At 42.6% G+C, this 27,716-nt stretch overlaps 1 protein-coding gene across 1 annotated transcript in view; it reads left to right on the top strand.

The window, feature by feature from the left end:
• Positions 1-27,716, top strand: part of SLCO3A1 (solute carrier organic anion transporter family member 3A1) — a 209,821-nt gene that overhangs the window by 74,587 nt on the left and 107,518 nt on the right. The window contains exons 6-7 of the mRNA XM_044277035.1: positions 10,954-11,152; positions 14,065-14,203. Of these exons, the coding sequence (XP_044132970.1) occupies positions 10,954-11,152; positions 14,065-14,203 (338 nt within the window). The remainder of the gene's footprint in view (positions 1-10,953; positions 11,153-14,064; positions 14,204-27,716) is intronic.

Here is a 27,716-nt window from a genome sequence, read left to right as displayed (position 1 = left end):
TGACAAAAAAGTTTGCCCACCACTGCCCTAGTCGAACAGAGACACACAGGGGAGGAACTGCTCTGTGTGATTCATTAAGAAATCGAATCCTGGCTTTCTCTGCGACAAATGAAAATCGGAACCATGGTGACCGACAATGGGAAGAACATAGTGTTGGCACGGCGTCGAGGAAGGATGAGCCATGCGCTCTGCATGGGACATGTGTTCAATCTGGTTGTCAAGCGGTTCCTGAAGTATTCCACCCATCTGCAAGACATCCTAAAAATGGCCAGGAAACTTTGCATGCACTTTAGCCACTGTACTGCAAAGCATACACCCTTTGAGCTGCAGCAGCAGAACGGCATCCCTCAACGTTTCCACCCATTGGAATTCCACCCTCCATATGTTACATAGTAACATAGTACATAAGGCCGAAAAAACTGTGAGGTAGAAGCCAATTTTCCCCATTTTAGGGGAATAAAAAATTCCTTCCCGACTCCAATCAGGCAATCAGAATAACCCCCTGGATCAACGACCCCTCTCTAGTAGCTATAGCCTGTAATATTATTACGCTCCAGAAATACATCCAGGCCCCTCTTGAATTCCTTTATTGTACTCACCATCACGACCTCCTCAGGCAGAGAGTTCCATAGTCTCACTGCTCTTACCGTAAAAAATCTTCTTCTATGTTTGTGTACAAACCTTCTTTCCTCCAGACGCAGACGATGTCCCCTCGTCACAGTCACAGTCCTGGGGATAAATAGATGATGGGATAGATCTCTGTACTGACCCCTGATATATTTATACATATTAATTAGATCTCCCCTCGGTCGTCTTTTTTCTAAAGTGAATAACACAAATTTTGATAATCTTTCAGGGTACTCTAGTTGCCCCATTGAAGTTATTACTTTAGTTGCCCTCCTCTGGACCCTCTCCAGCTCTGCTATGTCTGCCTTGTTTACAGGAGTGCAGAACTGTACACAGCACTCCATGTGTGGTCTGACTAGCGATTTGTAAAGTGGTAGGACTATGTTCTTATCACGGGCATCTATGCCCCTTTTGATGCAACCCATTATCTTATTGGCCTTGGCAGCATCTGCCTGACACTGTTTTTTGCAGCTTAGCTTGCTGTTTATTAAAATTCCTAGATCCTTTTCCATGTCAGTGTTACCGAGTGTTTTACCATTTAGTATGTATGGGTGACTTGCATTATTCCTTCCCATGTGCATAATTTTACATTTATCAGTGTTAAAGCTCATCTGCCACTTATCTGCCCAAGCCTCCAGTCTATCCAGATCGCTCTGTAGCAGTATACTGTCCTCTTCAGAGTTAATTACTTTACACAGTTTAGTGTCATCTGCAATAATTTATATTTTACTATGCAAGCCTTCTACAAGATCATTAATAAATATATTGAAGAGAATAGGGCCCAATACTGACCCCTGAGTTACCCCACTAGTGACAGTGACCCAATCTGAGTGTGTACTGTTAATAAACACCCTCTGTTTTCTATCATTGAGCCAGTTACTTACCCATATACAGACGTTTTCTCCCAGTCCGAGCATTCTCATTTATATACTAACCTTTTATGTGGTACAGTGTCAAATGCTTTGGAGAAGTCCAGATATACGACATCCATTGATACGCCGCTGTCAAGTCTAGAACTTACCTCCTGATAGAAACCAATTAAATTAGTTTGGCATGACCAATCCCTTACAAAGCCATGCTGATATGGCGTTATTTGCTTATTTCCGTTGAGATGCTTTAAGATAGCATCTCTCAGAAAACCCTCAAACAGTTTACCCACAACAGATGTTAAACTTACCGGCCTATAGTTACCAGGCTCTGTTTTTGGACCCTTTTTGAATATTGGCACCACATTTGCCATGCGCCAATCCTGTGGGACATTCCCTGTCAGTATAGAGTCCGCAAATATCAGAAATAAGGGTCTGGCTATGACATTACTTAATTCCTTTAGGATACGGGGGTGTATGCCATTCGGTCCTGTCGATTTGTCTATTTTAATCTTTTTAAGTCGCTGTTGTACTTCTTCCTGGGTCAGACAGGACATTTTTAATGGGGAATTTATTTTTACATTCTGCATGTCATCTGACAGTTTATTTTCCTCAGTGAATACATTGGAGAAAAAAAAATATTTAACAGCTTTGCTTTCTCCTCGTCGCTCTCTGCGACTCCCCCCTCATTACTCTTTAAAGGGCCGACACCTTCAGATTTATACTTTTTAACATTTATATAATTGAAGAACATTTTAGGGTTAGTTTTACTCTCTCTCGGTCTCTAGTTTGGCTGCTTTTATTTGTTTATTACATGTTCTATTTTTTCCTTATAGTTTTTCAGTGCTTCCATGCTACCCTCCTGTTTTAGGGATTTATATGCTTTCTTTACAGTTCTATTTATCCACGTTGGTTTCTTTTTGTTCCTTAACCCTTTATTCCCATACGATATGTACCTCTCACAATGAGAGTTTAGAATGCTTTTAAAGATATCCCATTTTGTGGCTGTATTTTTATTTTTGAGGACTTTGTCCACGTTAGTTAGGCCTATGGCCTTTCTTAGTTGGCTAAATTTAGCTTTTTTGAAGTTTGGTATTTTTGTTCCTCCCTGTAGAAACGCTCATTTGAATGATAATTGGAAGGCTATTACTTTATGGTCACTATTTCTCAGGTGTCCCCTTACCTGCACGTCTGTTGTTCTGTCATGCCTATTGGTTAATACTAAGTCCAGTATGGCTGTCCCTCTAGTCAGGTCCTGAACCAGTTGGGAGAGGTAATTATCTTTGGTTATTGCCAAGAACCTGTTTCCTTTATGAGATATACAAGTTTCAATTTCCCAGTCTGTATCTGGGTAGTTGAAGTCCCCCATAATAACCACCTCATTATGTTTTGCCGCCTTGTCTATCTCATTTAGTAGTAGATTTTCTGTGGACTCTGGTATATTAGGTGGTTTATAGTAAACTCCTATTAGTAATTTATTATTGTTTTTAGCTCCATGTATCTCTACCCACAGTGACTCCACATGTTCATGTCTCTCACTTATATCTTCACGGACTTTACATAAAGGCAAACCCCTCCCCCTCTCCGGTTTTGACGATCCTTTCTAAACAGACTGTAACCTTGTACATTAACTGCCCAGTCTTATCCATCATTCAGCCATGTCTCAGTTATTCCCACTATGTCATAGTCCTCCTCACACATCACTAATTCCAGTTCACCAGTTTTATTAGTCAGGCTTCTGGCATTAGTATACATACATTTGAGAGGTTTATGTATATTTTTTTATCCTACACCTTTCCTTCTGAACTGTTCTAGTCCCTCCTTCCATTCCTCCCCCAGTCCCACTACCTTGCCCCCGGTCTCTATCTGCACTATCTTCCCCTCCTTTAATGTAATTTCCCTCCACCCAGTCCCTAGTTTAAACACTCCTCCAACCTTCTAGCCATCTTTCTCCCCAACACAGCTGCCCCTTCCCCCGTGAGGTGCAGTCCGTCCATACGATAGAGCTTGTAGCCGATAGAGAAGTCGGCCCAGTTCTCCAGGAACCCAAACCCCTCCTACCTACACAAGTTCTTGAGCCACTTTTTAATCTCCCTAATCTCACACTGCCCTTCTTGTGTGGCCCGTGGTACAGGCAGTATTTTGGAAAATGCTACCTTTGAGGTCCTTTCCCTAAGCTTTTGATCTAAATCCCTGAAATCATTTTTAAGGACTCTCCACCTACCTCTAACTTTGTCATTCGTTCCGATATGGACCATGACCGCTGGATCTTCTCCAGCCCCTCCCAGTTAACTGTCAAACTGATTTGTTTGTTGATCACAGTCTTTGTGACAGACTGCCCTATCTGTTCCCTTAATAATGGAGTCTCCCACTACAAGCACCTGTCTGGCCTGCCCTGCTCTCCTGGTTCCCTGCTTACTGGAGCTGACATTCCCCTGACTGGCAGAGGAAGTGTCCGGCTGCAGCAGTGCCATCCTGGACTGAAATCCCCCTCATCTGCCAAACGTGCAAACTTGTTGGGGTGTGTCAGATCAGGGCTAGCCTCCCTGGCACTCTTCCGTCTACCCCGCTTTCTAACTATTACCCAGCTAGCTACCTCACTTTCCTTAGCCTCCTCTCTGTCACCCTCCCCCTCATCTACCCCAAAGAGTGCTTGCTCGGTGAGAAGCATACTCTTTTGCAAATTGTCAATGCCTCTCAGTGTTGCAACTTGCCAGTTTAGAGACTCGATTTGCGATTCCAAATGGGTAATTTGCCTAACATCTTGAACAAAGATATACACCCTCGAACGGCTGTTCCAGGACTGCATACATCATGCAAGATGTGCACTGGACTACATTGTCAATTGTGCAACACATACAAAATGGGGATTACAACAGTAAAAAAGTAAAACAGTAGATATGATTTAGAATTAGACCCTGTCTGCTGTAGTTGAAGGACTAGCTAGAATCAAGCCACCAACACACAAGGAAATTCTACCCAACCTTAGTTTCCTGCTCCTTGTCTTAAACTCCTTTTCTTTAACTCCACTTAATTAGACGCCCACTTAGTACAGCAAGCCTCAGGAAGAGCAAGCACTGGGAGAGTTCTGTGGTTCAAAGTATAGCACCTGGTTGCCCAGGCCACTCCCCTTAATCAAGCAGAGGGGGGAAAAAATGGGTTAAAATGGCAATACACGGCAAAGAAAAAAAAAAAGTTTTAAATGGCAGTACTAAAATGCAAAAACTTAACTTTCAAGGATCTCTGCTTCAAACCACACTCAGCCACCAGCAATCACTCCCACAAAATCACACTCAGCACCAGAAGTCCTTTTCTTTAACTCCACTTAATAAAAAGCCCACTTAGTACAGCAAGCCTCAGGAATTCCACCCTCCATATGGCGCCTAGATCTCACAGCCACATGAGACCTGTTGGGGCTGAACTGGAAGAGAAGGAGGAGGGGGAGGAGGACATTGGAGCACAGGCAATGCATAGCGAAATGGGTGGTTTTTCTACTCAGCTGACAGGACAGGAGGAGCAGGAGCAGCCAGAGGAGCTACAGGGCGATGAGGAAGATGAGACAGAGGACCCGGACACACCGTGGCAGTATGTAGTGGAGATGGAGGCAGGGAGTCCCTCCGAGTCACTTGCACAAAGGCCCAATGCATGCTCACTTGCTTGCATAGGGACAGCCGAATTGTCATAATTCGGCATATGGATGACTTCTGGCTCTCCACCTTGTTGGACCCTCGCTACCGGTCCAGAATGGGGGCCTTTTTTACACCCATCGAGAGGGAGGACAAACTGAACTACTACGGAGACATCCTATGTAGTCAGTTGGCCGCTGCCTATCTGTGACATCGTCCATCCTCTCGCAGGTCTGACCGGGGGACCCTCTGCACTCATGTTCCACTGCCATAGCTGCTGGGGAGGGGTGGGGTGGGGTGGCAGGAACAGTACCAGCTCCATCAGCAGCAGCATGAGCTGTGGCCATAGTTACCCCAAGGAGAACTCGCCTGTCCACCCAAAATGTGGAGAGATTGACCTTTGTCAAGATGAATCAGGCGTGGATCAGCCAGGATTTCCGACCACTAATTCCTGATCAAATAGAGCATCCATGGTGCCACACCAACACTTTGATAAAAGAGACCGGTTTCTTCTGACTACCTTCCTCAGCTACTACTCTGATGCTGCAACCCGCCTGATGCCACACATCTGATGCCAAGTGCTCCTTCTTTCACCCACCTTCATCAGCGGGTACTGGTATTGTCACCCACTGCCTCACTCTGTTTCCGGGTCACTTTGTGGTCTCCTGATGCAGCTGCTGCTGCCATCTCCACACTATGTCACCTTGCCACTCTGTGGTATTCTCCTGCTGCTGCCATCTCCACACTATGTCACCTTGCCACTATGTGGTCTCCTCCTGCTGCTACTGCTGCTGCCATCTCCACACTATGTCACCTTGCCACTTTGGTATCTGCTGCTGCTTTTACCATATCCACATTATGTCATCTTGCCACTCTGTGGAATCCTCTTGCTGCTACTGCTGCTTCCATATCCACATTATGTCATCTTGCCACTCTGTGGAATCCTCTTGCTGCTACTGCTGCTTCCATATCCACATTATGTCACCTTGCCATTCTGTAGTATCCTCCTGCTGCTATTACTGCTGCCATCTCCACATTTTGTCACCTTGCCACTGTGGTATCTGCTGTTGCTTTTGCCATATCCACATTATGTCACCTTGCCACTTTGTGGTATCCTCCTGCTGCTACTGCCATATCCACATTATGTCACCTTGCCACTCTGTGGTATCCTCCTGCTGCTACTGCTGCTTCCATATCCACATTATGTCACCTTGCCATTCTGTGGTCTCCTGATGCTGCTGTTGCCATCTCCACACTATGTCACCTTGCCACTCTGTGGTATCCTCCTGCTGATACTGCTGCTTTCATATCCACATTATGTCGCCTTGCCACTCTGAGGTCGATGATGCTGCTGCTTTCATCTCCACACTGTCACCTTGCTACTCTGTGGTCTCCTGAAGCTGCTGCTATTGCCATCTCCACACTATGTCACGTTGCCACTCTGTGGTATCCTCCAGATGCTGGTGCTGTTGCCGCCACCTGCACACTCTGTCATTGGGCCACTCTGTGGTTTCCTCATGCTGCTTCCACCTCACCACTATGTCATAGGTCCACTCTGTGGACTTCTCATGCTGTTCCCACCCACCCCACTTTATGACTGGTCTACTATTTTGGCTTTTGGCCTGGCTGACATCATCATTTATTTGACCTTTCTTCGGATCTGTCAGAAGAAAGGAAAAATGAGACCCTCAACGGATCCTGTCTGTGTAACAGCTGTAATGCCTGTTTGGTCCAATCAGAATTGGCTTATGATTTGGTAGCCAAAAGCAGGAGTGGGTACAAAATATAGAAGACATGCAAATATTCCATTCCCTTGTCATTTCTGTTTTTGATCTACTCCAGTTTTTTTGGGCATTATTAATACTGATCGATTATTTAGCAAATGCTGACTGAGTGAAGGCGTGTGCTCCACAGACAGGATCCATTTTTTGTGGGTTATTGTTCTGACAGATCAGAGGAAAGGCAAATTAATCAGTGACGTCAACACAAACTTAATGCTGACACCCTTTCCACTCTGTTGGGGAAGCTCTACTTGTATAAGCGTTTAATAGAACAGGTTCTGTAGACATCTATGTGGAATCAGCTGATTAGAGTGTAAAAGGACTGCGCTTCTTCTTGATGCTAACATCGACCTGTAAGGCTGAGTTGATACTTCAGTTATTTGGTCAGTTTTGGCCCTGTGACGTGTGCAGTGATTCTAAGAGCGACACCTGTCATCTGCATGTTATACGGACTCACAGTATTCTTTCGCTACCAAAGCAGACTCCCTATGCGTGTTACTGCAAGGCACAGTGTTCTACACCATTAGAAAGGTTCTCAGCAGCCAGGAAATAGCCATTTTTTTTAACGTTATAGACTGCAAATTTATTTGGATCGAAGCAAATTTTTCCAAAAAAATTCTGCGAACCGGCAAATAGAATTTTGGAAAAATTTGATCATCTCTATTAATGACCTATCCTGACCGTAGGTCATCAGAATCAGGAGCTGGAAAAACCCCTTTAACTTTTTTCTTGACTCAAATCCTGAAATATTAAGAATAATTAATAACAAGTCTTATTTATGTGTGTGAGCTTTATTCCGGTCATAAGAATATTTAAGATGATGCAGCAGAAGTAGCTACTGTATTTGTTATGAAAGTCAATTTTCCATCTCACTGAAAAATGCCTGTGATGTACTACATGTCAATCAGTTTTCTGTAGGGCACTTTGTCATTGATCCATGACTGTACAATATACTATTTAATGACTTGATGACATAATGTAATGGCGCTGAAGCATCTGCAGTGCCAGAATAAATGCATAATACTAGGGTCATGTCTTCATTTAGGTAATTGACCCTATCCCATTGCATATTCTAAGGCAGTGAAATTAAGGAACCTAAAAAGACATGACTTTGCCTTTCTCGTCTACGGATTGCATAATCTAACAAAAAAAAAAAAAAAAATCTATTGTAAAACTTCAAGGTGTGAATTGGATATAATCCAGTGACATTCTGTCATTTGGCTGATTAGATATTTTATTGCAATATTCATCCATTGTGTAAGCTCTAGATTAAAATATAAAGTAGATGAGCCAACTGTCACTGTGCAACAAAATGAAAAGACAGGTTATAGATGAAAAGTGCAGAGAGCAGTTAATGAAGTGCCAGCCTGGTACTGTATAAGTTGAGACAACTGGATCTTATTCTTCAAGCCTGTACATTTTGTAGGATAAATTTAACTGCACAAAAGAAGCTGATACTGTAGTAAAGTTTTTAGTTTTGCTGTGTTGCATTTTGGAATAGAAAAAAGCTCCATGGAAATGTTTCTAGAACACTTTCTGTAGAAAAAAATTGCCTTGACTGGACTAGCTTCTGGACTAGCTTAGGTAGGGTATTGGCATTCCTTAAAAAGACCATCCCTGTGTGGTGACTTACTGGAAGTGCACCATGATATGGAGATCTATTGGCAGTGCTCCATGGGACAACAATTTCCAAAGAAATAACATCCAAGAAAAGAGAACAATCTCTCTAGCGCCACCGTTTGGAAGTGGTTCCCTATGAGTCAAAATCAGGAACGCCGGTGGAGATGGGGGAAGGTGCTCCATGTATGTAAGTAATGAGCCAGTGACCGTACTAGGCTTCTAGGTTCATTACTTGTATACAACAATTCATCAGCAGGTGGCAGCAATGAAATGTAATGTAGCAGGGATTTTCAACCTGCGGCCCTCCAGCTGTTGCAAAACTACAACTCCCATCATGCCCGATTGTAGGCTGATAGCTGTAGGTTGTCCAGGCATTCCTAGGTTGTCTGGGCATTCTGGGAGATGTAATTTTTCAACAGCTGGAGAGCCGCAGGTTGGGCATCCCTGTAATATAGCAATTTGTATAGAGAAATGGATAAAATTCCATTACTCTATACAAATTGCAGTCTGATGATTGCATGTTGGGGTCTACTTGGGCACCTAAAAAAAAAAAAATTTAAAAAGGAAAAAAGTTTAAAAAAATATTTAAAAAAATATCATGGGCATAGCCACATGCAAAACACACTTACTATAAAGATATAAAAAAAAACATATGGTGAATGGCTTGATGGAAAATAAAATAGGCAGGCTTTGCAGTTTTTTCATCACTTTCTGATGTTGATCTGATGAACCGGTTTAGCCTTGAAACGCATTAACGTGGATCGCAATAAAGAAATGTATTCACTGTCAACTCTTCCCTTCACCGTGATGAGCAGTGAGTGATCCCTTTTTATCTTCCTACTGCATAAAAAAAAAAGTTTTGGGGGTCAGAATATGGTGATAAGAAGAAAAAATAGAAAAAGTATTAAAACGCAAGAATTTCTATATAAATCTGGTATCACCATAATCATGCTGACCTGAATAATGAAGAGCAACAGTCAGTTTTACCACTTAGTAAATGCCGTAAAAACAAAACACATAAAACTCTGGTAGAATTGTGTTTGTTTTCTAATAAAACCCCTTTTGGAATTTTTTCCAGCTTCCCACTACATCCTATCCTATGCAATATTGGTGCCCTTAGAAAGTACAATTTGTTCTGCAAAAAGCAAGTCCTTATAAGGCTATGTGAATGGAAAAATAAAAATGTTATGGCTCTGGAAAGGTAGAGAGCAAAAATTGAAAATGCAAAAACAGAAAATTCCTCTATCAGGAAAGGGTTAAAATTATGACAATACTACTTGTTTGCACATAAAGAGCTGAACTTATTAATCCTTTGGTTTGCTTATACAGATGTGCCCTTCCTTCCTTTTTCTCTGGGTACCAGAGATCACAAGAATCATGGCAAGAGATGACCAGTTTTAAACATGATTTTGGGATACTGTGTCCAGAGATGTACTGTATAAGATATATTTTTGTCTATGTGTGGCTAACCAATGGTTGCATGGCCAGCATTAGAAAACTGGGGAGCTAAGGCGTATCCCAGAGCTAGGCCCCACCGCTCAGTGCACTGGAGCCCTTATTGGGTTGCTCTTAGTGACAGGTGTTCTGAAGAATCCCTGTCACTGAGATTTGGGGTATAGAGCTGAGGATATGGGTTGCTAGATGGCCGCTAGCACATCCGCAATACCCAGTCCCCATAGCTCTGTGTGCTTTTATTGTGTATAAAAACTAATTTGATACCATATGCAAATTAACCTGAGATGAGTCAGAGCTTGAAAATATGACTCTTCTCTGGTCACACAAGAAAGATATGACTCTTTTATGTTAATTTGCATATGTATCAAATCGTGTTTTTTTTTTCACAATAAAAGCACACAGAGCTCTGGCGACTGGGTATTGCGGATGTGCTAGCGGCCATCTAGCAACCCACGTCCTCAGCTCTATACCCCAAATCCCGGTGACAGGTTCCCTTTAACATTGGGCAGATCTAAGGTTAACTGTCCACCAATTAAATTTGCGAAGGTCTTACTTTTTGAGAATTGGCTTTTGAAGAGCAGGGGAACCACAGAGTTCTGCAGAGGAGTTCTCTGCAGTCTGTCTACCTCCAACACATGTTCCCTGCAATTACTATGGCGGCCATTCTGTGGATTATCTGATAATTTGGGAAAACCGGAAGGGTTGAGACAGTATTTGCTGTGTCTATGCTGGACATTCATCTGGAATATATTTGATAGTTGAACATTTACTTCTCTGCAAAGTTGAGTGTTATCCATTAAGACACCATGAGGCGGTGCTGGGGTTAAAGAATTACTAGTGTAAATGTATGACAAAGTTTAATGTTTTTGATATGGGGGTTGCTTTAGGAAAGATATAAAAGAAAAAAATGATATGTTTCCCTAATGCTTTATTACATAAAACCATAAAAATACATGGCTGCAATGTTTTGTCTTCTAGGAATGACTGCAATACCTTGTGCATGCTTGGGCATTTTTCTCGGTGGACTTCTTGTGAAGAAGCTAAGTCTGTCTGCACTGGGAGCAATTAGAATGGCAATGCTTGTTAACCTGGTTTCCACTGCTTGCTACGTTTCCTTTCTCTTCTTGGGCTGTGACACTGGTCCAGTAGCCGGAGTGACTGTTCCCTATGGAAACTTGTGAGTATTTTGTCTATTATAGAATGGCATGTTTATTGCCATTCCCATATATTCGCTACTCACTGATGCATTTTTGCAGTTCTATTAAGGTCAAGTTTACATAATTCATTGGATTAAACAGATGTCGCTAAGTGATTTTATAGCCGTGCGGCTGTATAACACAGAGCCGTAGAACAAGCTGTTAAATACAGACAGCCAATGTTTTAGGACGTTCCTTGTAAAATGGCAGAGTTAAAACTGACACAATTACTCTACTTATTACTAGGCTCGCATAAATCTCTTCTTGCAGTCTGGACACACCACGTTCAGCCATCTTAAGTTATGTAGTTTTTATTTTTCAGCAGAGAAACACGCTGTGAGACAAACACAAGACATGGACGTTTATCCTCTTTATTCTCAGTTTTATTAGATGACAAAAACGATGTTTACGAGAAATGTAAAAAGGTCCCTGTGATGTCCTGCTCCATGTTCCATTTACAGAAACAAGTCACACCATGACTTATAGACCCATATACTCTACAGATTGTATCTGTTTGTTGTATATTCTTGTTTTATTATGGTTGAAAATGGATATTTATTTATTTTTATTATTTTTTTATTCAAGGGATTCTCAGAAACAATGCTTAAAATCTATCCACAGGTTAAAGAGTTTATCCCATGATTAATGTAAAAAATGAAAATCAGCTCAAACAAAGCTAGAATCAGCCCTGTACCTCACATGGATCCAGAGATCTCCCCATTCATTGCTCTCCCTATCATAGCTCAGGATGCAGTTGAAGGATGAAACTGAGCATGTGCGGCCATCTCAGTGAGCCGGACAAAGAAATAAGAAAAAACATACAGCAGGTGGCGCTATACAGATAGATACATTTTATTGAATAACTAACATTTTTAATTACATGCAATTACAAAAGAATTCAGATTCAAGTGCTGGTGTGTTTGCATTTAATGTTATTTAAAGAGGACCTAACAGCATTCCTGGCATGTCGGTTTTAGTAAATGGTTGTGCTGTTCCTCTGTTATTCATACTATGAACGGAATGGATAAATTGACCACTGGGTGTTCCCAGGTGACTGGTGTGTGTAAAAATGCAAAATGTTTCAAAATTTTTGCTCAAGTAACTGTAACAAATCGCAAAGCACAGTTTTTTTTTTTTGTTTTTTTTTTACTTTTTTAAGCCAAAGTGTAGAGTGGAATAATCCTAGCCCCATCTTAATATATTCAACCTTATTAATTGTTCAGTCTGGTTTGATGTCCATGCTACAGGGTGACAAGCACCTTATAAACAATTGTGATTATCAAATAAGACTGGAAAATATTCATTTATAGTGGACATGTCTCACCTTATGTGCTTATGACAAGATCTGTGCTGTTCGTGGAGGTGCAGAATAGGTGTATCTGACATTGGTAAAAATCAATAGTAAAGAAGTCAGCAGAGTAGGATAAAGACCTTTGAGTGGTTCAAGCCTAACCAAGGCTCAGGTCCAACAATAGATCACTCCAGTGATAATCCTTTATTGACTCAATGCAACATTTAAGCTCATAATTAGCCTTTCTCATTATCATTTGAAAAGTTGCATTCGGTCAATAAATCCCAGAGTTCAGAACCGTGAAAAGTCCATTGAGATTCATGAGATGTGGGATACCCCACCCTCACCCTCTCCCTGCCTTCCAGCAGCTGATTGACAGGTTCTCTGTATGCCCAGTAATACAGAGACACCTGTCCATAGATTTACACTTGTGCCTTGCATACACTTTGGGCACTTAGGATAAACCCTTTTTAGAGGAACTCTTACCTCTCCTGACAAGTATGTTTTAGTAAACACTTGTATTCTCCATTAAAAAAGTTGAGGGAAAGAATCTAAAATGTAGAAAAAATAGATAATTGGATGTTAACATTCCCTGTGTCACTACACTGCCTGATACAGACCAGTGACTGAATGTGTAAGGACAAATTTGATTGCATGTTGAGAAGCAAGCACTATCAATATAGGCATAGAATACCAGATGAATAAGAGGAATGGAACAGTTCAGACTTCTTGGAAATAGTGTTCCCATATTGTTGTTTCATGGGGGAATAATTATTAAGTTACATATTGTATGTCAGAAAAGCTGACAAGTCCGCTGTAAGAAGACACATTTAACTAATCTTACAGATGGTGGACAGAGAAATAAGGAAAATAACAGCAGGTGGCGCTATACAGATGCATTTTATTGAATAGCTCACTGACTACTTATTTTTTAATTACATGAAATTACAAAAGTATTCAGATCCAGGTGCTGGTTTGAAAAATTGAGAATATTTCTAAGAATGCATATAATGAACATTTCTAGATCTGTACCAGATTTATCACAGTGGCTCAGGCTGGATGAGAAATCTGGTGCAGGGATAAACGCTCTTGTCTAACTCCATACCAGTTATTGGTTAGCTTAGTGCATGACACAATGTTTTACAATTTTGGATTTGTAGCACAATATAGGCAATGTCCTTCCCCAGTGAAACCACTCCCTTGCCCAGTAAGCCCTACCTCCCTTTTGATTGAGTCAGAAAACATTGGAGAAGCCCTAGTTGTGCCAAATTTCACCAAGTTGCGCCACATTTTAGCAAATTCTCGCCACAGACACATTAGTAAATCTGTGAAGATTATTTGTAGTATTGTATTAATACAATTGTCCAGTTACTACAATACATAACAGCAGCCGTCAATGATCACAGTGGTTCTCTAGCAACCATATAATTTCAGAAGACAAATTTTCCACATTAAACAGTAAATAAATTACACAGATTTTAGTCCTTTTTGTTTTCTAATTAAACTAATATTTGGAAACAAGAAGGAGAGCCAACTGTATATCTATATGTACCAGTACTCATTGTGCGCACTGAAATTTAGGCTTTCATACTTCCCTTTCAGCTCTTCTACAGGGTCCTCTACTGATCACACCCCTCCCTGCAATGCTGGCTGTGAATGTCAGAATGACTCCTTCTCCCCGGTATGTGGTGCTGATGGAATCACCTACATGTCTGCTTGCTTTGCTGGCTGCACAAAAGCAGTAAGTTTACATACAATTCTTATGTATCATATGCTACACAGGTGAATATTGTATCTAGAATATCTTTCACACACTATGTGTACTCTCCAATCCTGAATTCTCTTTATTCTTCGACTATAAGATAAATTTGATTGAGCAGATAGCCTGTATAAAACACAGTATTAACCCTCAGGAAGCAATTTCCCACTACCCAGGTCTTCATTTACTGAGACAATTACAGACAGGGAATAAAATGCATGCTGATCCATTGATAATTTTCTCATCTTCTATTCATTAACAACAGATTGTTTGCCTTCACGGCACACATTCATTTCTCTGTGCTAATGCAGATACAATGTTACAATTTACTGGCTCCCTATTACCTCCATAACAGAAATACTGAAAGGTGAGTTCAATATTGAACCAAAGTGACACCGTTCTTTAGAGGTGGCTATTTTGTAGCCTGTGATATAATGTAGCGGATTACCAGGTAAATTCTGAAATTGTATTTCACCAAAAATAGTGTATTTTAAATTTAGTCAAATTTCTGTAAGCGCTGCTCATTCTCTGAAAACTTCCTTACCATTTGTGACAGGTCTGACTGAGCTGTGAAAGAATTAAAGCTTTCCTGTATTAATCGACTTAAAGGCTATATAGTCCCTTTTTATTGTTAATGTGTTTCTTAAATGCTAAATTAAGCAACTTTCTAAATAGTCTTCATTAAAATACCTCTACCATTTTGCTTTAAAGTACAGTATGTTTAATCCCTCACCTAGCCGCTGGATCTTCTGAACTAGTATAAATCCATCAGGGTTCTGTTCCTGCTTCTGGTGGCTTTCTGTGTTCCTCTTTTTTCTATCAGCGTCAGGCTTAACAGCAGGCAGTAATACAAGAAGATGTGTGGTGTGAGGAAGAGAAGATTCAATAAGGGCAGCTCACACACACTATATATAGAGAGGAACGCACATACAAGTCATTTTGTTGGGGAAGGCAGCAGCATCCTGGACATACAGATCCAACATGTATTACTGGGAGATACACATCCACAAGGCATCTGAAAATGAATGAAGGCATTAAGATTGCAGATTGAAACTTGATACAGCTTTTTAAGTAACCACTAAAATCTGTTAAAGACACCCATAGCCTTTAAAGCCTCTTAGGGCTTGCACCTCACTGTTTAAATTCAAGTTTCTAATCTAAAATTAATACAGTAACGTAGTACCCTGTGCTGTTTATTAGTAGAGTTGAGCGGACACCTGGATGTTCGGGTTCGACAGGTTCAGCCAAACTTGACCCCGAACCTGAACTCTATTGAAGTCAATGGGGACCCGAACTTTTGAGCACTAAAATGGCTGTAAAAATGTAATGGAAAGGGATAGAGGGCTGCAAATGGCATCAAAATATGATTAGGAGCATGGCAAGTGCTCTGCAAACAAATGTGGATAGAGAAATGACTTTAAATAATATAAAATATGTAAAAATAAAAAAATTATAATCTTGATCTAGGAGGTCGAGGTCCATATGGAGTAGGAGGTTGAGGAGGCACTGGATGTGGAGGTGTAGGTGGAAGCGGCGGTGGAGGAGGAGGTAGCCTACACTGCTTTTTGGTTTAAAATTGATTTTAAAAAAATGTAATTAGGGTACACCCCAAAACATTGGGAAATATAACCTGTGATAACCCCCTCCAGTCGTGTTAAACACGCATTCAGAAAATACACTGGCTGCAGGGCAGGCCAGCACCTCCAAGACGTAAAGGGCAAGCTCAGGCCATGTGCCCTTGCAGGGGGAAGATGCATAAGTTAGTTTGTGTAGGTGTGTGTACACATACTGCCATGCCATGTCGCACATCCCAGTGATGTTCAGGATCAAATTGGATATCTGCTCTATCAACTTTCGATGTTCTTTTCTGCGCCTACCATATTGATCACAGTTAGCAGCGAATCAGGGTTCCACGCCAGAGAGGGAGCATGAGAAAGGGATAGTACATCCAAGGGAGATCAATGGAAGAAATTTAATTGTGATCAAGCAGAAATGTGTGAAAAGCTTTTAAAATGGAAGAATTGAAGGAAAGGAGGGGGCGCGCAGCAATTACCCACTCCTAACTTGGGGAGGTAGTGAAGATAAATAACAATACAGGACTCTTAAGATGCCCTGTTATTGGAATGATTAATAAAAAATTATAGGGCTTGGATTTGGAAACGTTAGACAGGAGAGGCCCTGCTGCCACTTTGTTGACTCTAGATAACTTCTCTGCCTGATCGCATGTCCCCGTGACGTCCATGATCCATTTGGATATCTTCTCAATCAACTTTTAATGTTCTTTTCTGAGCCTATCATGTTGATCACGGTTATTGGCGAATCAGGGTTCCACGCCGGAAAGGGAGCGTGAGAAAAGGGACACCACATCCAAGGGAGGTCAATTGCTGCAATGTGATCGAGCTGAAATGTGGGACAAGTTATTGATGCAGAAGGATCAAATGAAAGGGGCAATTAAAGACAAATTTTACAAATTTAATTTCCTGTTACCTATGCAGAGTAGGGGTTTTTCATCGCCAGAAATGGGTAATGTCACCCACCAATAAAACAGATGATTTTTACAAATTTCGCTCACTGTCACCTATGCAGAGCAGGAGTTTATTCATGGCAAAAATGGTAAAATGTCAAACAAGAATATAACAGAAAAATTTGTGAAATTGAATAACCTGTCAACTAGGTATAGCAGGGGTATATCACACCCAAAAATTGGTGAATTACACCCGAATATGTAACAGACAAATTAATGATTTTTTTTTTACCTGTCTACTAGGTATAGCAGTGGAATAACACAGCCAAAAATTGCTGAATTTCACCCAAAAATGTAACAGAAAAATGTGTGAAATGTTTTTACCTGTCTACCAGGTAGAGCAGGGGTATATAACACCCCAAATTGGTGAATTTCACCAGAAATTGTAACAGACAAAATAGTGAAAGGTCTTTACCTGTATACTAGGTACAGCCGGGGAATATCACACCCAAAAATTGGTGAATTTCACCCGGAAATGTAACAGACAAATTCGTGAAATGACATAAAATAAAATATGTAGACGTTAAAAAAAATAAACTTGATTTATCAGGTGGAGGTCCATATGGAGTAGGAGTTTGAAGAGGCGGTAGACGTAGCGGTGTAGGTGGAAGCGGCGGTGGAGGAGGACGAGGTAGCCAACAATGGTTTTTGGTTTTAATAATTTTTTTATTAGGGTACACTCCAAAAGAGTGTGAAATATCCAAAATACAACAATGAGCAATTGTGCTGTAGTATAACAATGGTTGTTTCAGGCCGGTATACATGTCTATTCTGCACAAGGTACAGACAAGTGCTGTGGGATCCTGTCACGGAAGGTGTACAGAAAACTAGAAGACACAAAATGAAGATCCGACTGACTGGATCCAAAACTAAGGAACAAAAGGGAGAGCCCTGCATCAGACCTAGCTCTGTCCCTAACTGCTCAGCCTATGCGAAAATCCCAATGGTAGATGATCGCATATCCTCGTACCTCGACTGTATAACACCTGAACACCCTATAATAGTGAGGGGACATGACCACCGGCTCCCTACACTTGATACGGAGGGAGTCAGGGTCACCTGAGATCCAGCAAACAGGAAAACACAAATGAACGAACAAAACTTATCTGTAGAAGACTCAGTAGTAGCATCAGCATGCACACACTCCAGGAAGTAATATAAACCGCAGAGTGATGCAGTATGGGGAGGGATTTAAAGGGATGCAATCAGTGCAACTACATGACAGCTGAGAGAGGCTAATGAGATGAGAAAATGAAAGCAAAACAAAAGGAACCTCAAGGAGGAGGTTCTCAAGGACGTCTGTCAGAGCTTCTCAGATGTCTGGTGGTGACAGATCCATGTCTGGTTCATTTTAATGAATGTGAGCTTGTCCACATTAGCTGTGGACAGGCTGCTGAACTTGTCTGTGATAACGCACCCTGCCATGCTAAAAACACGTTCAGACAATAAACTAGCTGCAGGGCAGGCCAGCACATCCAAGGCATGAAGGGCAAGCTCAGGCCATGTGCCCAATTTGGAGACCCAGAAGTTGAAGGGGGCAGACCCGTCATTCAGAACGTGTAGGCGTGTGCACACATACTGCTCCACCATGTTGTTGAAATGCTGCCTCCTGCTAAGATGTTCCATATCAGCTGGTGGTGCTGGTTGTTGTGGCGTGCTGACAAAGCTTTTCCACATTTCGGCCATTCTAACCCTGCCTTCTGAGGTGCTGGTGGTCCCCCAGCTGCGTTGGCGACCTCTTCCTCCTGCTCTGCCTTTGCCTTTTGCTTCCACTGTGCCCCTGCTGTCAGTTGGGAATGCCACCAGCAGCACGTCTACCAGCGTGCGCTTGTACTCGCGCATCTTACGATCATGCTCCAGTGAGGGAATTAAGGACGGTATGTTGTTCTTTTAACGGGGATCCAGCAGCGTGGCCACCCAGTAATCAGCATAAGTTAGAATGTGGGCAACTCTGCGGTCTTTGCAGAGACACTGCAGCATGTAATTGCTTGTGTGCCTGGCTGCCCAGAGGCAACGAAAAGCCGTCCTCTGTGGGAGGTGTATCGTCTGTGGGAGGTGTATTGTCCTCTGTATTCCCCCAGCCACGCACCAGTGATGGCCATGAGCTGGTTTGTGTGCCACCCTGCTGTGAAAAAGGTTCCTTCTCCTCCATCTCCTCCTCGTTATCCTCCACCTAGTCATCCTCCAGAACTGTGCCCTGGCTGGACAATTGTGTGTCTGGCATTTGTGGGCGCAGGAACCCACCTTTGGAGCCACTTGTGAATGACTGGCCGGAAAACCTATGAAATGATCCCTCTTCCTCCTCCTTCTCCTCCTGTGCCACATCCTCTTCCATCATCACCAGCAGCGTTTTTTCAAGGAGGCATAGAAGTGGGATAGTAACACTGAGAACGGCGTGTTGTTCAAGGCCCGTCCACAGCTCCTGCGCGGTGTGGGGTTTGTCCCCCAAACAGACAAGTTTTAAAACTGCCTGCTGTCGTTTACCCCTGGCTGTGCTGAAGTTGGGGGTGAAGGTGTTACGCTGACCGGATGAGGAGCCGATAGAGAATGAGGAAGCGGAGTAGAAGGAGGAAGCAACAATAGGCAAACTGAAGCGCCCTGCAATCCTCGGTGGTGGAAGGACATGCGCCAAACTGTTGTCCACCTCAGGCCCAGCCGCCACTGCATTTATCCAGTATGCTGCTATGGAGATATAACATCCCTGACTGCTCTCACTGGTCCACGTATCCGTAGTTACGTAGACCTTGCCACAGATGGTGTTGCGCAGTGCACACCTGATTTTGTCCCCCACTTGGTTGTGCAGGGAATGGATGGCACGCCTGGAAAAGTAGTGACGGCTGAGCATGACGTACTGTGAGACAGCCACCGCCACAAGGCTTTTAAAACTTTCCGTCTCCACCAGACTGAATGATAGCATTTCAAAGGACAGTAATTTTGAAATGCTGGCATTCAAGGCCAGGGATCGCGGGTGGATAGGGGGGTATTTCCTCTTCCGCTTTAGTGTTTGGGAGATGGAGAGCTGAATGCTTCTGGGACATTGTGGAGATGCTTGGAGAACCCAGGTGGTGGTGTTGCTGTTTGCGGGGTGGCAGTCACTCCAGAGGTGGATGAAGAATCCGAGACTGCAGCAGAAGAGGAAGCAGGAGGAGCCAGAGACCTTTCTTGGTTTTTAAGGTGTCTACTTCACTGCAGCTCATGTCTTGTCGTCAGCACATTTTCTGAAGAACTGCCACGCCAGGGAACTCTTTGGAACTGTCTTTGATGTGCTTGGTCCCTTGCTGCAGTGGGCAGTAGCAGGTGTACTGTCTAAGAGACGGCCGCTCCGCTTTTGCACCCTGCTCCCTCTTCTGCTGTGCTGTCCTCGAACTACACTCGCTCGCATGACCTTGATTCCATGTGGGGTCGACCTCATCGTCCTCCACGTCATCTTCCACCCAGTCTTCACCCCTGCCCTCCTTGTCGGTCTGCACACTTTCGAAAGCTACAGCAGTTGGCACCTGTGTTTCGTCATGATCCGAGACGTGCTGCAGTGGTCCTCCCATGTACTCATCTTGAAACATAAGTGGTTGGGCATCGGTGCACTCAATATCTTCCACTTCTGGGGCAGGGCTAGGTGGATGGCCCTGGGAAACCCTGCTAGCAGAGTCATCAAAAAGTAGAAGAGATTGCTGCATGACTTGGGGCTCACACTGCTTGGCTGATTTGCAATTGGGTGAGGTGAAAGACTGATGGACATCGGCTGCAGGTGCCAACTCTGATCTTTCACCTGGGTGGGAGACAATGTAAAGGAACTAGAGGCACTGTCAGCAACCCAATCTACTGTCGCCTATACTTGTTCTAGCCTCACCATTCGTAGAGCCGCATTAGGCCCGACCAAATACCTCTGAAGGTTCTGTCGCCTACTCGCACCTGAGGAAGGTGTTTCACTTGTGAGTGTAGCTGGCACAGATCGACAACGTCCTCTCCCTGCAACAGGAGCTCCACCAGCAGCACCATGACCGGGGCCACGTCCCTTATTTGACGCTCAACAGTATCTAAAGGGTGTATCTCACAATGACAGATGCAGCAAAGGCTGCAAAAAAAAATTTTTTGCCCTAAATTGGTGTTTTATTAATAGCAGAATAGAACAACAGTATCTAAAGGGTGTTTCTCACAATGACAGATGCAGCAAAGGCTGGAAAAATGCGATTTTTGCCCTAAATAGGTATTTTTTTAATAGCAAAATAGAATAACAATATCTAAAGGGTGTATCTCACACTGACAGATGCAGCAAAGGCTGCAAAATTATTATTTTTTGCCCAAAATAGGTGTTTTTTTCAATAGCAGAATAACACAGCAGTGTCTAAAGCGTGTATCTCACACTGACAGATGCAGACATGGCCGCAAATTAAGTATTTTGCCCAAAATGTTTTTTTTTTATAACAGAATAGCACAGCAGTATCTAAAGCGTGTATCTCACACTGACAGATGCAGTCAAGGCTGCAAATTAAGTATTTTGCCCTAAATAGGTGGGGGGGTTTTAATAGCAGAATAGAACAACAGTATCTATAGGTTGTATCTCACACATAATTTTTTTTGCCCAAAATAGGTGGGTTTTTTTAATTACAGAATAGCACAGCAGTGTATAAAGTGTGTATCTCACACTGACAGATGCAGACAAGGCCGCAAATTAAGTATTTTGCCCAAAAAGAGTGTTTTTTGAATAACAGAATATGATAGCAGTATATAATGATTGAATTTCACACGTACAGATGCAGACAAGGCCACAAATTAAGTATTTTGCCCAAAATAGGTGTTTTTTTTCAATACCAGAATAGCACAGCAGTATCTAAAGCGTGTATCTTACACTGACAGATGCAGACAAGGCCACAAATTAAGTATTTTGCCCAAAATGGGTGTTTTCTTAATAACTGAATATGACAGCAGTATAAAACGCTTGAATTTCACACTGAAAGATGCAGACAAGGCCGCAAATTAAGTATTTTGCCCAAAAAGGGTGTTTTTTTTTAATAACAGGATATGACAGCAGTATATAATGCTTGAATTTCACACGTACAGATGCAACAAGGGCTGTAAAATTGAGCATTTTGCCCAGAAATTGTGTTTTTTTAAAGCCAGAAAATTATTGAAGTATTTCAAGCTTGTTTTTAACAATCACAGATGCAGCAAAGGCTGCAATATTAAGTACTTTGCCCAAAAAGGGTGTTTTTTTTTACTAACAGAATATGACAGCAGCATATAATGCTTAAATTTCACACTGACAGATGCAGCAATGGCTGTAAAATTGAGTATTTTGCCCAAAAAGGGTGTTTTTTAAAACCCAGAAAATTATTGCTGTATTTCTAGCTTAAATTGCACACTGACAAATGGTGCAAAGGCACCAGATGTAGGATATTGCCAAAAATTTGTGTTTTTTTAAACCCAGATTATTATTGCAGTATTTTAAGCTTGGATTTCAATGTCACAAAAGCTCAGATGCACTGCTGGTGCACTGAACTTGCATAAAATGGCCGCCACCCACCTAACTAACAGACGGATAAAAGTTTTTTTTCTGGGTCACTGGGCTCAGGGCAGGGTAAAAAGATTGTGCACTGCACCCACAAAACTAAATCTATGTAGATCGCTGAGTTAACAAGCACTTCTGATTAAAGATTCTTTCCTATTCTCTCCCTCACAGCAGCAGCATAATCTCCCTACACTAGTAACAGCAGAGTGACATACAGCGCTACGTGATTCCAGCTTTTATAGAGGCTGGGTCACATGCTGCACTGGCCAATCACAGCCATGCCATTTGTAGGCATGGCTGTGATAGCTTCTAAGCGCACAGAGATAAACGCTTCTTGATTGGCTGGTCTGCAGCCTTTCAAAAAGCGCCATAAAATAGCCAAACACCGAACCCGAACTTTTACTGAAATGTTTGGGTTTGGGGTCCAAAAATCCTAAAGTTCGGTACGAAACCGAACTTTACAGATCGGGTTCGCTTAACCCTATTTATTAGCTTCTTTCACATTCACGCTTTACATACCATTCATTTCAGTATTGGGCAGAATAGAAGAAGACTTGAATTGCTGTAGCCCTTTACTTTCTCCCAGCTAAAGTCAGATACGTTCATATTGTATCTGGCTGTCATTTTTGCTTTTTCTCATTGTCAACAGTTTTTTTTGTTTGGGGTTGGGCCTTAATTTGTAGCAAGTGTGTGCTACACTAAGGCTTGGGCATCGTTGCGTGATATTTATGTCACAGCATTGTCGCGCAACAATTTTGTAATGATAGCCAATGGTGTTGCACTGCGACATGCTGCGACGCGACACACACACAAAAATCCATTTTGCAGTCACAACATGTCACATGTCGTAGTGCGACGTCATTGAATATCATTACGAGAGATTGCGTGACACCTGATGCCATGTAGCCCTATTCTAATAAAGCACTGGTACTAACTGATGATCAGCTAGTACCAGTTCAGACGTCTCATACATTTTAGGAGGGTTTTTCTGGATGACAAGATGCAGATGTAACAATGTATTCACTTTGTAGCACTTTCTATTTTCAGCTTTTGTATGACATTTAGTAGTTTAGCCAAAATAACACGTCCATGTGTCATGTAAAGATGTTGGTATGTGGCCCTTAAAATTTGTGACAATCAAAAAAATAGTAAAATGAAGCTATTTGTAAATGTGCCTCATAGTAACTTAGCAAAAGACAGATCACCTTTCTGCATATAGACATATATATTTCATTGTAAATTTTACCCTACTTTGCATACATGAAGAGAATAACTGCAGAAAAGCTCTTAATGCTTGGCATAGCACCCAGTTCTTTTGTAGACATGTTGTCCATTATCTTCCTTGAGACATTAAATAGAGAACAGATGTACCAAATAGATATGTTCTTTTTTGGGAGAATGGATCAATATACAGTATTTTATCTGTGGGATTGTGAATATGAACCATGAGCAGCGTTCCTGGGGTCATTCCTTTACTAAAGAAGGAGACAGCATGCCAACCATAACTAGGACCACCCACACACCCCAGAACACACCACACAACGTATGCAACATACATACAACAGCAAAGTAAAAGTGCCTTTACATGGGAAGTACATATAGGACAAACTACACGTGATGTGTACACAAAATCTGAACAGAGGCCCCAGTTCCATTTTATGGAGTGGTAGACTTTTTACTTTTAGATTAGAGAATGCAATGAAACATGATAATCAAAAGCTTATGGGCCTACATATATCTATGAACTCGTAGTATGGATCTTTACAGTACAGATCTGTAATGCAGGCATATGCATGAGGCTTAAAGGGGTTGGCCACTTTTTGTTTTTTGTTGTTGACCAATGTGTTTGTGAGATGACCATATGACATTTACTAATTAGTCTTTGTTGAAATTATGAACCATTTTCTATATTTCATAAGGTATCCCCCCTGGATTACAAAGTCTTTTGTGCTGTCCACACAGAGGTCCTGTGTAATGCAAGGCACCAACGAAACAGACCAATGAGGATGAAGTCAAAGGGGTTTATTAACAAAATAAAGTCCAGGTAAACTTCACTGGGCAAACATCAGGCAGACAAAAAATGAAGGAAAGCCAGGAGTAGTCCCGATCCGTGCATAAGTCTCTGTGCAACTTGCCAGGTAAATGGATGCGTCACGGAAAGTCCTGGGTCCCACTGGAACGGACGGAGTCCCAGCAAACTTTAGTCAGTAGCTAGCAGTACTGATCTGCATTTGGATAAGAAAGGATAACAGTGGGCACTGACCGACCTGGAAGGCCACCTTTTATGTGCCTGCTAACAAATCCCAGGGCGCCAAGTGTCCACTCCCCATAGATCATGATCCTGCTCTACACCTGTGTACAAAGCTTTGGTCGGTAATTAGTCAATTAGACTAATGCCGGACCCCTAATCTGCTTTGAACTTGCAGCCAGGAGCTATTCCCTTAGCTGGTCGGCGAAGTGCATAAGAAGCGCGTACGTGCGACCATGTATCCCCTTGCGAACCCGTTTTCAAACGTAAATGCGGATGCACGACAGGCTTTGCGAGAGTGCGCGAGCGCGTCGACATGGACATCGGAATAGAATCCGCAATAGGCACCAGAGAAAAGCTTGGCCGCAGCATACTGCTATTAGCCCGGCCAAGCTGTCCCTGAAAGCCATGCAGTCTTCCCCTCCGGCACACATACGAAAGCATCCCCGCGTCGGTTCGCAAAGAGGTCGGAGCTGCTGTATCAATGGAGACTTGCGTAACCTGTCCCTCAGCTCCACGAGGACCCTTTTTGGCCACACCGGAGTGCGAGACAGGTGAGGATTTTACATCCCGTCAATGAAATGGCTGTTGATGGAGGGTCATGTGACCAGGCAAATCATCTCCATGTGATATCTTCTCCATTCATATACATGGAGACTTTTAGGCCATACGTGCTCCTCTGGAATTCATAGAGCTGAACATTGACTAATAGGATAGCTACCTTACATCTGGTGGCATTAGAGGCAGAGCTTGTTAAGAGCTCATTTGCATCCCTTCCCTCCCAGAACTCCAGAGGAGCATGTATGGCCTATAAGTCTCCTCACACTGATTAAGGTGCTCTCTCCCTAAGGAGAGTTAGTTCCCCCCTGACCTATACATAGAACCTGCACTAAGATCTGTGCAGATGGCAGATGCAGTGTGTTTGAATGGAGGACACATCACATGGAGGTGATTTGCCTGGTCTCATGACCCTCCATCAGCAGTCATTTTATAGACAGGACTAGAGATGAGCGAATTTCTTAAAAAATCGATTTGGCTGATTTGGTGAATTTCACCCAAAAATTAGCTTTGTGACAAATTACTTTTTTTGTAAGTAGCGGGTGCAATGACAGGGAGCTGCGATAACGCCACCCCATCATTGTACCTCTCAGATGCCACGTTCATACATGTAAATTTAACAATAAAAAAAAAATGTACTCTTAAAACTTACCGCCTCTATTTGCTCGCAACGGGCCAGTCGCCGCCTTTTTGCTTGAAGATCTTGGCCAACATCCTGTGCAGCACGAGATTACGTCATCACGACGGCTGGCGTGGTGACATATGACGCCATCACACCTGAGTGATGATGTAATCTCACGCCGCACGGGATTTTGGCCGAGTTCTTCAAGCAAGATGGAGGCTGGCGGACCTTCGCGAGCAAATGGAGGAGGTAAGTTTGACATTTTTAGTTTTTTATACTATTTCAGTTTAAATCAATTCGCTGACACGAAGCACAAGGAAATTCGGTTTCTAGGCAAAACAAATTTATCCAGAAATTCAGATCAAATTCCACTTTGTGGGATTCGATTCGCTCATCTCTAGACAGGACCTCTCAGTGGACAGCACAAAGACTTGAAAAACACAGGGGCATACCTTAAGAAATATAGAAAATGGTGCAAAATTTCAAGAAAGGCTATATTAGTAAGGTCAATATAGTATTCTTACATCCACATTGGTCAGGAATAACCAGAAAGTGGCCAACCCCTTTAAGCATAAACACCTAAGACAATAGTAAGATATTTGGTGGAAACAGTACATACAGTCATAGTGCATCACTTATAGATTTATTTCAGATTCTCGGGTCTTATGCAGGTGGCTTTATTTTGCATCCACTCCACATTTTTTGCAGATAGCACATGGACCCAATCATTTCTATGGGTCTGCCCAAAGAAAAAAAAAAAAAGAAAACACAGCACATGGATGTCATCTGTGTGTTTTCTGCATCCAAATGTCCATTCCAGAAATGATAGAAAATGTCCTATTTTTGTCAGCCATTGTTGTTTTTCTTAATAACATGTTGAAATTAGGGTTAGTCCCTACTTTGTAGCTAAAACAGCTTCCACTCTTTTGGAAGACTTTCTACAAGAGTTTTGAGTGTGCCTTTGGGAACGTTTGCACATTCATCTAGAAGAACATTTGTGAGGTCAGACAGTTATGTTGAATAAGAGGGCCTGGCTTACAAACTCCTTTCTAGTTTGTCCCAAAGGTGTTCAATGAGGTTAAGGTCAGGGCTCTGTGCAGGCCAGTCACGTTCTTCTGCACCAAACTGTCACGGTGGAGAGAGCCTGGATGCAAGGAAAAGGGGATCAGGTCACCACCTAGACTTCCCTCAACCTATCCCTTACCTCCTGACTGTATGAGCCGCCCTCGATGGTAGGGGGCTCATATTCTCAAACCTGGGCCCTACAGACCCTATCGGTCCCTGCAATATAGTGTCAGAAGGTGGAGAAAACTGATTCCTCCATGACACAGAGGAACCGGAGTCTCAAACAGGCCAGCAACAAAGGGGATGAAAAAGACATAGATAAGCAACTGAACCGCAGGTAACAACAGAACACCAGAACAACCAACACTTACCTGCCGCAGCAAAGATGGAACCACGACTCCAAAATTACACAGACCCCAGGGAACCCCTCACAGAGGAACAACACACAGGGGAAAATGTCAATCATCCATGCTAATCACTAACAGCACACCAACCAGACATGGAACACTAGACTAGACATAAACAACAAAACCCCAACACCCCAACATAAACCATAACAAACAACATAACAGGTGAGGAAGGGAAAGGAGACAAAGGCTGACAAACGATGTCCAACTAGGATGCCCTCACACTGGAAAGATAACACATCCAGAGAGGAGCGGAGCTCCTACACATATAAAGGCAGGCAACCATCTGACCTAAGGCTCACAGCACAGTATAAGAATAGCCAGAGGCCACACCTAGCTCCACCAAGCAGACAACTTAACCCCGTACACACCAGGATGGGAAAGAACACAAAACTTTAAGGGGAAGTGTCAAAACATGCAAAACAACATGTTGCCACTGGCAACAAGCATGCACGGCAAAATTGTTATGGTTCACTACACCAGACCATGACACAGCCATGACACAAACTGGGGCATAGTCATACTGGCACAGAAAGGAGCCTTCCCAAAACTGCTTCCACAAGGT

The sequence above is a fragment of the Bufo gargarizans genome, chromosome 2 (genome assembly GCF_014858855.1).
Source record: "Bufo gargarizans isolate SCDJY-AF-19 chromosome 2, ASM1485885v1, whole genome shotgun sequence".
Classification (NCBI taxonomy): Eukaryota; Metazoa; Chordata; class Amphibia; order Anura; family Bufonidae; genus Bufo; species Bufo gargarizans.
Note: the sequence above shows the minus strand (reverse complement) of the source record. Positions and strands in the feature narration are given on the sequence as shown.